The 12,130-nt window shown below is 42.4% G+C and overlaps 1 protein-coding gene across 8 annotated transcripts in view; it reads left to right on the top strand.

The window, feature by feature from the left end:
* hspg2 (heparan sulfate proteoglycan 2) overlaps window positions 1-12,130 on the top strand; it is a gene marked incomplete at its 3' end in the record, with an annotated part of 196,940 nt that overhangs the window by 105,866 nt on the left and 78,944 nt on the right. For 5 of the 8 annotated variants that reach the window (XM_062966741.1, XM_062966738.1, XM_062966739.1 and 2 more), the window contains 5 exon segments: window positions 2,242-2,343; window positions 2,442-2,666; window positions 5,158-5,250; window positions 5,402-5,485; window positions 8,333-8,425. In XM_062966741.1, the coding sequence (XP_062822811.1) occupies window positions 2,242-2,343; window positions 2,442-2,666; window positions 5,158-5,250; window positions 5,402-5,485; window positions 8,333-8,425 (597 nt within the window). 8 annotated transcript variants of the gene reach the window in all.

Raw genomic sequence — 12,130 nt, 5'->3', positions numbered from 1 at the left:
ATGTGACTAGTTGAGAAAAAGCTGGAGAAAGTCACTGCTTTTTGGCTTTGGAAGATCGGAAAGACTAGTTGTTGTGGCTCCCGGTGCCTCAGTTTCCCCTTTGTACAGGCCGTCCACAAGTTACAAACACCCGACTTACAAACAACTCCTGGTTAAAAACTGGGCTGAAACAACAGGAAGGAATTCTTATATATTATTATATTGTATTATATTATATATTAAAATAATAATAATAATAATAATAATAATAATAACAACTTTATTTTTATACCCCACCTCCATCTCCCCAAAGGGATACCCAGAACCCCCAAGGGCCTATATATATATATATATATATATATATATATATATATATATACACACCCAAAACTCCCAGCGGCCAATATATATATATATATCTATCTAATTCTATATACCCAGAACCCTTGGGGGCCAATATATATATATTATTATATATACCCAGAACCCCCAGGGGCCAATACATACATACATATATATATATATATATATATATATATATATATATATATATATATATATATAATATATTATATATTAGAACCCTTGGGGGCCTATCTATCTATCAATCTATCTATCTATCTATCTATATAAATAATATATATAATTATATATACCCAGAACTCCCAGGGGCCTATATATATATATATATATATATGTATATATATATATAAAATAAATACCTGGAACCCCCAGGGGCCTATATATACAGTAGAATCTCACTTATCCAAGACCCGCTTATCCAAGGTTCTGGATTTTCCAAGGCATTTTTGTAGTCAATGTTTTCAATATATCGTGATATTTTGGTGCTGAATTCGTAAATACAGTAATTACAACATAACATTACTGCGTATTGAAATACTTTTTCTGTCAAATTTGTTGTATAACATGACGTTTTGGTGCTTACTTTGTAAAATCAGAAGCTAATTTGATGTTTAATAGGCTTTTCCTTAATCCCTCCTTATTATACAAGATATTCGCCTATCCAAGGTTCTGCCAGACCCGTTTAGCTTGGATAAGTGAGAGACTACTGTATATCTATATTATTTATATCTATATTATTTATATCTATATTATTTATATCTATATATATCTATATCTATATCTATATATCTACACACACACACACACACACACATATATATATATATATATATATATATATATATATAAAATAAAATACCCGGAACCCCCAGGGACAGACACACACACACACACACACACACACACACACACACACATATATATATATATATATATATATATATATATATATATATATAGTAGTAGTATATATACCCAGAACCCCCAGGGGCCTCTCTCTCTCTCTCTCTCTCTCTCTCTCTCTCTCTCTCTCTCTCTCTCTATATATATATATATATATATATATATATATATATAATATACCCGGAACCTATATATATTATTATTATTATTATTATTATTATTATTATTATTATTATTATTATTATTATTATATACCCGGAATTCCCAGGGGCCAATACATATATATTATTATATTATTATATATACCCGGAACCCCCGGGGGCACAGCGGGTTAAACTGCTGAGCTGCTGAACTTGCTGACTGAAAGATTGGCGGTTCAAATGCAATCAAATGTCTCTTGTGAATCCAAAAGCAAGGCAGTTCAAGAAGAGTCCCAAAATCCAAAAGCAACTTGAATCCATTAGCAAAACGTCAACAAGGATACACAACATGAACATGGAAAAATTCCCAAAACACTTTAATCCCAAAACCAAGACAAGAACTGAAGAACTCAGAGGCCTGACTGTAACTTAAAAGCCATGTTGCCTGAACTGAAGCTCTTAATATACAGACATGAAAGCATTACATCTCCCCTGGAACTTCTGCTTCTCACGCAGATGTGGTGACCTATGAAGCTGGCAATCTGCTGGAGTTACACTTAGGAAATGTCCCCTTTTCAGCTTACATGCAAATGCAACTTAAGAAGAAACCCACAGGACTGATCTTGTTTGTAACTTGGGGACTGCCTAATCCTATGCTTGCATACGCATCCTTCAGATCGAGTTTGGTGCCTCTTGTTGTTGTAGAAAAGGCATGCGGCCCCTTGCATCTTGGCCTTGTTTTTGGGGATTGTGCCTGGAATGCCCTGGAATGGGGCCAGGGGGGATGGGGAAGGATGGGGCTCGGGGTCCGGGCCTTTCTGATGCGCCCACCCCACGGTTGTGTCCCGCCCGGCAGAACTCCACCTCCTTCACGGAGGAGCAGCTGCGGAAGGACGTGGCCGCCGGACGGATCCCCGGCTCCGAGGGCGGTCCAAGCAGGGCTCGTCGGGCCACGCAGGTAGGGCCACGGACCCCATTTCGGGCCTGGTTCCCCCTCCCTTCCTCTCCTTTGGCGCCTCTCTCGCTTTCTCCTTCTTTCTCCCTCTCTTCCTTCAGGACCGGGAAACCCAAAGGAAGCAGGACGCAGAGGTTTGGGAGATGCTCTCCAGCTTCGCCAAAGGGAGGGCCACCTCTCCCCACAAGGAGGGCCGCCCCCCAAAGGCCTCCCCCCCGGCCCCCCGGCCCCCTCCCCACGCCCCCCCACACGCCCCGGCCCCCCAGGCACAGGCCGCCAGGACACCCCTCGCCCTGGCCGCTGCCCCGGGCTCATGGACACCCCAGGTACTCATCCTCCCTCCCTCCCTCCCTTCCTTCCTTCCTCCCTCCCTTCCTTCCTTTGTACCTTCCATCTTTCCTTCTGTCCTTCCTTCCTTCCTTCCTTCCACAATTTGCCCCTTTCTTGCATCCTTCCCACTTTCCTAACCCCCTTCCTTCCAAAACCTACACTATTCTCCATCCCTCCCTCCCAGCCACTTCCACCTTCTTCCCTTCCTTCTCTCTATCCATCTCTCCCTCCCTCCATCTCTCCCTCTTTTCGTCCTTCCTTACTTAACCTGCACTATCCTCCATCCCTCCCTCCAAACCTCTTTCACCTTCTTTCCACAATCAACCCCTTTCTTGCCTCCTTCCCAACCTCTTCCACTTTCCTGCCTTCTTTCCTTCCTTCCTCCCTCAATTTGCCACTTTCTAGCATCCTTCTCAACCTCTTCCTTCCTTCCTTCTTTCCTTTGTTCCTTTGTTCCTTCATTCCCTTCTTTCTTTCCTTCTTTCCTTTTGTCTTTCCTCCCTCCCTTCCTTCCTTCCTTCCTTCCTTCCTTCCTTCCTTCCTTCCTTCCTTCCTTCCTTCCTTCCTTCCACAATTTCCCCTTCCTTCCTTTGCCCCTTCTTTCCTTTGTTCCTTCTTTTCTTCCTTGGTTTCTTCATTTCTTTGTTCCTTCCTTCCTTTATTCTTTCCCTCCTTCCTTTCTTCCATTCCTTCCTTCTGTCATTCCTTCTTTCCTTCATTTGTTCCTTCCTTCCTTCCATCCATCCATCTTTCCTTCTGTCCTTCATTCTTTCCTTCCTTCTATCCTTCTTTTTTACCTTCCTTCCTTCTTTTGTTCCTTCATTCCCTTCCTTCTGTCCGTCCTTCCGTCCTTCCTTCCTTCCACAATTCCTTCCTTGTACCTTCTATATTTCCTTCTGTCCTTCATTCTTTCCTTCCTTCCTTCCTTCCTTCCTTCCTTCCTTCCTTCCTTCCTTCCTTCCTTCCTTCTTTTGTACCTTCCTTCCTTCTTTTGTTCCTTCCTTCATTCCCTTCCTTCTGTCCTTCCTTCCTTCCTTCCTTCCTTCCTTCCTCCCTTCCTTCCACAATTTCCCCTTCCTTTCATCCTTCCCAACCTCTTCCAGTTTCCTTCCTTCCTTTGTTCCTTCCGTCCTCCCTCCCTTCCTTCCTTCCTTCCTTCCTTCCATCCATCCATCTTTCCTTCTGTCCTTCCTTCCTTCCTTCCTTCCTTCCTTCCTTCCTTCCTTCCTTCCTTCTTTTGTTCCTTCCTTCTGTCCTTCCTTCCTTCCTGCCGTCCTTCCTTCCTTCCTTCCTTCCTTCCTTCCTTCCATCCATCCATCCATCTTTCCTTCTGTCCTTCATTCTTTCCTTCCTTCCTTCCTTCCTTCCTTCCTTCCTTCCTTCCTTCCTTCCTTCCTTCCTTCCTTCCTTCCTTCCTTCTTTTGTACCTTCCTTCCTTCTTTTGTTCCTTCCTTCATTCCCTTCCTTCTGTCCTTCCTTCCTTCCTTCCTTCCTTCCTTCCTTCCTTCCTTCCTTCCTTCCTTCCTTCCTTCCTTCCTTCCTTCCACAATTTCCCCTTCCTTTCATCCTTCCCAACCTCTTCCAGTTTCCTTCCTTCCTTTGTTCCTTCCGTCCTCCCTCCCTTCCTTCCTTCCATCCATCCATCTTTCCTTCTGTCCTTCCTTCCTTCCTTCCTTCCTTCCTTCCTTCCTTCCTTCCACAATTTCCCCTTCCTTTCATCCTTCCCAACCTCTTCCAGTTTCCTTCCTTCCTTTGTTCCTTCCGTCCTCCCTCCCTTCCTTCCTTCCTTCCATCCATCCATCTTTCCTTCTGTCCTTCCTTCCTTCCTTCCTTCCTTCCTTCCTTCCTTCCTTCCTTCCTTCCTTCCTTCCTTCCTTCTTTTGTACCTTCCTTCCTTCTTTTGTTCCTTCCTTCTGTCCTTCCTTCCTGCCGTCCTTCCTTCCTTCCTTCCTTCCTTCCTTCCTTCCTTCCTTCCTTCCATCCATCTTTCCTTCTGTCCTTCATTCTTTCCTTCCTTCCTTCCTTCCTTCCTTCCTTCTTTTGTACCTTCCTTCCTTCTTTTGTTCCTTCCTTCATTCCCTTCCTTCTGTCCTTCCTTCCTTCCTTCCTTCCTTCCTTCCTTCCTTCCTTCCTTCCTTCCTTCCTTCCTTCCTTCCACAATTTCCCCCTTTCTTGCATCCTTCTCAACCTCTCCTTCCCTTCCTTGTACCTTCTATATTTCCTTCTGTCCTTCATTCTTTCCTTCCTTCTTTCCTTCCTTTGTACCTTCCTTCCTTCTTTTGTTCCTTCCTTCCTTCTTTCCTTTGTCCCTCCCTCCCTCCCTCCCTCCCTTTCTTCCTTCCACGGTTTCCCCCTTCCTTTCATCCTTCCCAACCTCTTCCACCTTCCTTCCTTCCTTCCTTCCCTGCCCCCCTTCCTCTTCCTCTTCCTCTTCCCCTCCTTCCTCTGCCTTGACTTCCCTTCTGCCTCTTCTTCTCTCCTCCCAAGACCCACCGCCAAGGCCTCTCCGTGAGCCGGGCCCAGGACCCCTCCGCCAACCGGCTTGCTCCCCCCCAGGACCCTTTGGGGGCTCCCTCCCAGGTACCCCTCTGCGTGTGGGGCGGGACGGGTGGCCTGTCCGTGTGCAAAGTGGACGGGGCGAGAGGACCCCCGTGTTGTCTTTGCGTCTCATTTCTCTTCTGGGTGGTCTTCTTCCTCCTTCGGCTCCCCTTTCGCCTCTTCTCTGTCCCAGCGCTGGCTCTTCTACAAGGGCTTCTCTCTCCTTCCGGAAGTTACTTTCTACTGGGAGCTGCCCAAGGCCTTCCTGGGGGACAAGGTAACTTTTCCTGCCTTTGGGGGGGACGGTGTCTCTGGATCTGGGCGTTTGGGGCTCAAAAAGAACCTCACTGAGAATACAAGCAAACATTGCACCTGGACTTAAAAAAAGTCATTATTATTATTATTATTATTATTAATAATAATAATAATAATACTATTGTTACTGCTATTATCACAATTACAGTAGAGTCTCACTTATCCAAGCTAAACGGGCCGGCAGAAGCTTGGATAAGCGAATAACTTGGATAATAAGGAGGGATTAAAGAAAAGCCTATTAAACATCAAATTAGGTTATGATTTTACAAATTAAGCACCAAAACTTCATGTTATACAACAAATTTGACAGAAAAAGCAGTTTAATACGCAGTAATGTTATGTTGTAATTACTGTATTTATGAATTTAGCACCAAAATATCACGATATATTGAAAACATTTACTACAAAAATGGCTTGGATAATCCAGAGGCTTGGATAAGCGAGGCTTGGATAAGTGAGACTCTACTGTATAACTATTGCTATTGCTACTACTATTACTATTATCTATTGTTGCGATCATTACTAGTATTATTATTGCTAATACAGTAGAGTCTCACTTATCCAACACTCGGTTATCCAATGTTCTAGATTATCCAACACATTTTTGTAGTCAATGTTTTCAATATATCATGATATTTTGGTGCTAAATTTGTAAATACAGTAATTACTACATAGCATTACTGTGTACTGAACTACCTTTTCTGTCAAATTTGTTGTATAACATGATGTTTTGGTGCTTAATTTGTAAAACCATAACCTAATTTGATGTTTAATAGGCTTTTCCTTAATCCCTCCTTATTACCCAACATATTCACTTATCCAACGTTCTGCCGGCCCTTTTATGTTGGATAAGTGAGACTCTACTGTATTGGTATTATTGTTGCTACTATTTTCTGCTGCCCTGCAGACTAGGACACGGAACAATGGCTTCAAACTACAGGAAAGGAAGGAGATTCCACCTGAACATCAGGAAGAACTTCCTCCCTGTGAGAAGGGCTGTTCATCAGTGGAACTCTCTCCCTGGGGCCGTGGTGGAGGCTCCTTCTTTGGAGGCTTTTAAGCAGAGGCTGGATGGCCATCTGTCGGGGGTGCTTTGAATGCGATTTCCTGCTTCTTGGCAGGGGGTTGGACTGGATGGCCCATGAGGTCTCTTCCAACTCTACTATTCTATGATTATTGCTAGTATTTTGCTAGTACTGTTTACTATTACTCTTTCTGTTATTACTATTGCTATTAATATTACTATTTATGCTGTTGTTGCTATTGCTGCTACTATTGCTTTGCTAGTATTATTACTACCATTATTACTATTATTGTTGTTGTTGTCAGTCTGAAGTCAGTGTTGAGGGAAGTCAATCTGAAGTCATTGTTGAGTGAAGTCAATCCCGAGTGAAATCAATCAGAAGTAAGTGTTCAGGGAAGTCAATTTGAATTCAGTGCTGAGTGAAGTCCATACCAAATGATAGCTGTCTGAAGTCAAAGGGAAATCAATCTGAAGTCAGTGTTGAGGGAAGTCAATTTCAATTTAATGCCAAGTGAAGTCCATACCAAGTGATATCTATCTGAAGTCAGTGTTAAGGGAAGTCAATCGTGAGTGAAGTCAATCTGAAGTCAGTGTTGAGGCAAGTCAATTTGAATTCATTGCCAAGTGAAGTCCATACCAAGTGATATCTGTCTGAAGTCAGTGTTAAGGGAAGTCAATCTGAAGTCAATCATGAATGAAGTCAATCTGAAGTCAGTGTTGAGGAAAGTCAATCTGAAGTCAATGCCAAATCAGTCAGTCTGAAATCAGTGTTGAGGGAACTCAATCTGAAGTTAGTGCAGAATGTAGTACATGCCAAATGTTGTCAGTCTAAAGTCAGTGTTAAGGGAAGCCAATCTGAAGTCAGTCTTAAGGGAAGCCAAACTGAAGTCAATTTCAAGTGAAGTCAATCTGAGGTCAAGTGTTGAGGGACCAATCTGAAGGTAATGCCAAGTGAAGTCGGTCTGAAATCAGTGTTGAGGGAACTCAATCTAAAGTCAATGCCAAGTGAAGTCCATGCCAAGTGATGTCAATCTGAAGTCAATTGTGAGTGAAGTCAATCTGAAGTCAGTGTTGAGGGAAGTCTATTTGAAGTCAATGCCAAGTGAAGTCCATACCAAGTGATATCTGTCTGAAGTCAGTGTTAAGGGAAGCCAAACTGAAGTCAATCCTGAGTGAAGTCAATCTGAAGTCAGAGTTGAGGGAAGTCAATGTCAAGTGAAGTCAGTCTGAAGTCAGTGTTGAGGGAAGTCAGTCTGAAGTCATTGAGTGAAGTCAATCCCAAGTGATATCTGTCTGAAGTCAGTGTTGAGGGAAGTCAGTCTGAAGTTACTGAGTGAAGTCAATCCCAAGTGAAATCAATCTGAAGTCAGTGTTGAGGGAAGTCAGTCTGAAGTCATTGAGTGAAGTCAATCCCAAGTGAAATCAATCTGAAGTCAGTGTTGAGGGAAGTTATTTGAAGTCAATGCCGAGTGAAGTCCATACCAAGTGATATCTGTCTGAAGTCAGTGTTGAGGGAAGTCAATGTCAAGTGAAGTCAATCTGAAGGCAGTGTTGAAGGAAGTCAATCTGAAGTTAATGCTGAGTGAAATCATGCAAAGGAGGATAATTATGGGTCAGATCTCTAGGACATAGTAAGAGTAGGTGTGTAGGCACAAGGAAGTCTACCTGACAGATAGGAGGGGGCAGGCTAGGAAGGTTGACAAAGCAATCATGAACACAAGGAGGTCCGTCAAGGGTTTTGTGGTATCTAGGCTGATGATTCCCGTCGTCTTGCCCCTTTTGCAGGTCGGATCCTACGGCGGGCGCCTTCGCTACACTCTGACCTACACCGCCGGGGGGAGAGGAACGCCGTTGCCGGACGCCGATGTGCAAATCACAGTAAGGAAGGGGAGGGACAAATATCATATTGGCGTGTCACTCTCCTCTTTGGGGTCATTTGCAATTGTTACTCAGAGACCTTGCAGAGTGTTGCAGCCCAGCCATCTATGTGACCCCATTTTCACCCAAGATGAGAGCTAATTAGCCTGAATATAGCTCAGCCAATTAGCTAGTTAGAGCTAATTACATCTATCTATCTATGTAGATAGTTCTACCTACAACTATCTAACTATGTAAATAGTTCAACCTACATCTATATCTATCTATCTATCTATCTATCTATCTATGTAGATAGTTCTACCTACAACTATCTATGTAAATAGTTCAACCTACATCTCTATCTATCTATCTATCTATCTATCTATCTATCTATCTATGTAGATAGTTCTACCTACACCTATCTATCTATGTAAATAGTTCAACCTACATCTATATCTATCTATCTATCTATCTATCTATCTATCTATCTATCTATCTATGTAGATAGTTCTACCTACAACTATCTATGTAAATAGTTCAACCTACATCTATCTATCTGTCTGTCTGTCTGTCAGTCAGTCTATCTATGTTAATAGTTCTACATCTATCTATCTATCTATTTCTGCTTCTATCTTAGTTCTACCTCTATGTTTATCTATCCATGTTAATAGTTATACTTATATCTATCTATCTATCTATTAGGCTTGATCGATCCATGAAAAATTTGATTCTAAACTCGTTTCAAAACTAGAGGGGGCAGTTTTTCGTTTTTGTTGGTAATAACGAATTTGGCCCCCAAAATTTTTCGAAATTAACGAAAATTCGTTATTTTCTAAATTAATTCGTTAATGGCGGACGCGCATGCGCGGTGGCCCAAAAACAGCCCGAAGGGGGGGGGGCTTAGGGGGCTCTCCCGCCCTCATTTTTTGAGTGATCTTCTTCAAACTTGGTACAGTGGTAGAACACATTTAACACTGATAGCTCACCAAAATGTGGAACGTTTCCCTTATCCTCTGATTTTTGGCAAATTTTCATAGCTTTTATAATGAACCATTTTTTAATAATTGCAGAAATCTGTTCCTGGTTTGAAAGTCTTATTTCCTGTTAAATTGGGTTGTCTTTACTGTGAAAGTCATTGCTCTACTTTAGAAACTTTGTTTTTGTGGCTGAAACTTTGTTAAATTGGTGTAGTCCCTGCATATGTGTGTGTGTAAAGGTATCCCTTGACGTTAAGTTCAGTCATGTCTGACTCTGGGGGTTGTGCTCACCTCCATTTCTAAGCCCAAGAGCCAGTGTTGTCCATAGACACCTCCAAGGTCATGTGGTCGGCATGACTACATGGAGTGCCATTACCTTCCCGCCACAGCGGTACCTATTCATCTACTCACATTGGCATGTTTTCAAGCTGCTAGGTTGGCAGAAGCTGGAGCTAACAGCGGGCGCTCACTCTGCTCCCGGGATTTGAACCTGGGACCTTTCAGTCTGCAAGTTCAGCAGCTCAATGGTCTTTGCCTTGGCTGCCTTCCAGATCAGGCTTATAACCAGCCTATTATGGGCCACAAATTAAAGAAAATTCAATCCCATTTAAGCACAACATGAACAGTTTTGATGCCAAAACCATAAACTCTGTTTATTAAACTCTACGATCCAAACTTTAGAACAACTTGCAAACAATTGAAGGTTAGACCACAGTAATAATAACCAATTCTATTCCTTTCCAAAATTTAAACATAAAATAGTATCTTTCTTTCCAATAGCATATAAACTTTTCCTTTCTTTACAAAACAAAATTCTAGACAGTAGCCATTTAGAAGATATTTCTATATTTTCCCTGCAAAGGATAGGGCTGCATCCCTCTGGAGACACACATGATAACCCGGACATGATATAAGGCACTTATATACGTTAAATAAACATGATGTCATTGCATATATAAAAGAAGCATGATATTAGGCAATTATAGTTGCAAATAATATAATTAAACATGTAAAAATTATACATCCATACATAAAAGAAACATGTAAAGTAACTGCATATATAAAACACAATATAAAATATGATATAAGGCAATTACAGATGTCAAAGGAACGTGATATTACATATGTAAAAAACATGATTATATGTATAAAAAAGCATGATACAAGGTGTCAGGATCTAGGCTGCTGGGCACCAATAACCATACACTGAGGCCAGATTCTATCTAATATCTTTATTAAAGGAATATATAAAGTCAATAAAAACAAGTGTAGAATAAAGTTCAGAAGCAGACCTTTCAAATGAGGCCAAATATAGTCCAGCAGATTATTGTCCAATATGAAATATTAGAGTCCAAAGATTATAATCCAATAACCGCAACACACGGTTTGCCAAGCAAAGCGTTGGGAAAACAGAAAAAGTCTTGAATCCAATGAAGCTTGACACAAGGCTGAAAGTTACTTGGAACGTGGCTGGAGCTGTGGCTAAAGGCAAAGCAACTTGAAGCATGGAACAAGATCTGTGGTAAATCCGTGAGACGAGGACAAGGCTTGGAACTAGATTCAGGAGGCAAGGAACAGGATTCGAAGTCCACACACACATGACCTCTCTCCAGGAGCTGACGAATTGACTCCGCAAGGAATCCTTCGCGCAATTTCCCTATATTGGGTCTCGTTTCCCCAAACAACAATCACTTTCCCTAGAGAACAGGGAGCGAAGGAAACCAGCTTGCAGGTGCAAGACTCCCCGTATTTTCTCAGGGGAAATACTTCTAATCAGTGGCATATTTGGCAGCAAGGCGAGCACTACTTCTAAATTTTTCTCTCGATCCTCTATCAGTCGTGTAAGCCTGTTTTCTCCCATAAGGGGGAGAGTTCCCACCAAGGTCAGGTTTAATTGGTTCTTGGACTAGAACTTCAGGCAGCTGCCAAGGCTCTGACTCCGACCGGAAATCTGGGGAAAACTCCATATTTTCCTCCTCATCTGCCACAATACTGTCAGGAATAGGACTGCAGGGCCCATGAGTCATCACACTAGGCAACTGACACATCTAAAAGAAACACAATATAATTAACCTAGGTACAACAAATGTGAAAGAAGGCAACAATATACATAAAAAAACATTTCTGGACTCACAAATGTAGTCTAAGAGAATTGGGCTTCCATTCTCCAAACCTGAAACAAAGTGGGAGGAAATGTAAAGAGTGTTAATGATGCTCGAAATCAAATGTTGTTCTTTTACAAAGTCAAACTAAAACTAAGAATAAATGCTTCGGTCTTCTCCTGATCTTCTTATCTCCTCACCTTGCGTCCAGCCGAGTTACGTCCGCACTTGCGATACAGCGACCTCTTCCCTTGGCTCAGTGGGCAGTATTTTAAAGTATGGGCCTTTTCGCCCGTGGCACCGCAGAGCGGACAGGTGTATTTGCGCAAGATGGGGCACTCCACGGTGCCGTCCATCCCCTTCAGCCGGTGGGACGAATAGACCTGCTTGGATTCCCCGTTGTGTTTGCAGAAATTGCAAATCTCCTTGTTTTGGGAAGCCTGGCCATTGGCACTACCTTTGGAGCTCTTGCTGCTGGAACTGCTTCCATTAACCCATTGTGATGCTGTTTCAAAGTTGTCCTCGTTGAGGACTAGCTGCATGTCGTACTCCATTGTGTCCCAACTCTGAGATGGAAATGGGACCTTCTTGCGTTCCGCGATGATCTCCGTAACCACTTTCGCAAGGCTCAGATAGCCCTTCCATCT

This window comes from Anolis carolinensis, unplaced genomic scaffold (genome assembly GCF_035594765.1).
Source record: "Anolis carolinensis isolate JA03-04 unplaced genomic scaffold, rAnoCar3.1.pri scaffold_28, whole genome shotgun sequence".
Classification (NCBI taxonomy): domain Eukaryota; kingdom Metazoa; phylum Chordata; class Lepidosauria; order Squamata; family Dactyloidae; genus Anolis; species Anolis carolinensis.
Note: the sequence above shows the minus strand (reverse complement) of the source record. Positions and strands in the feature narration are given on the sequence as shown.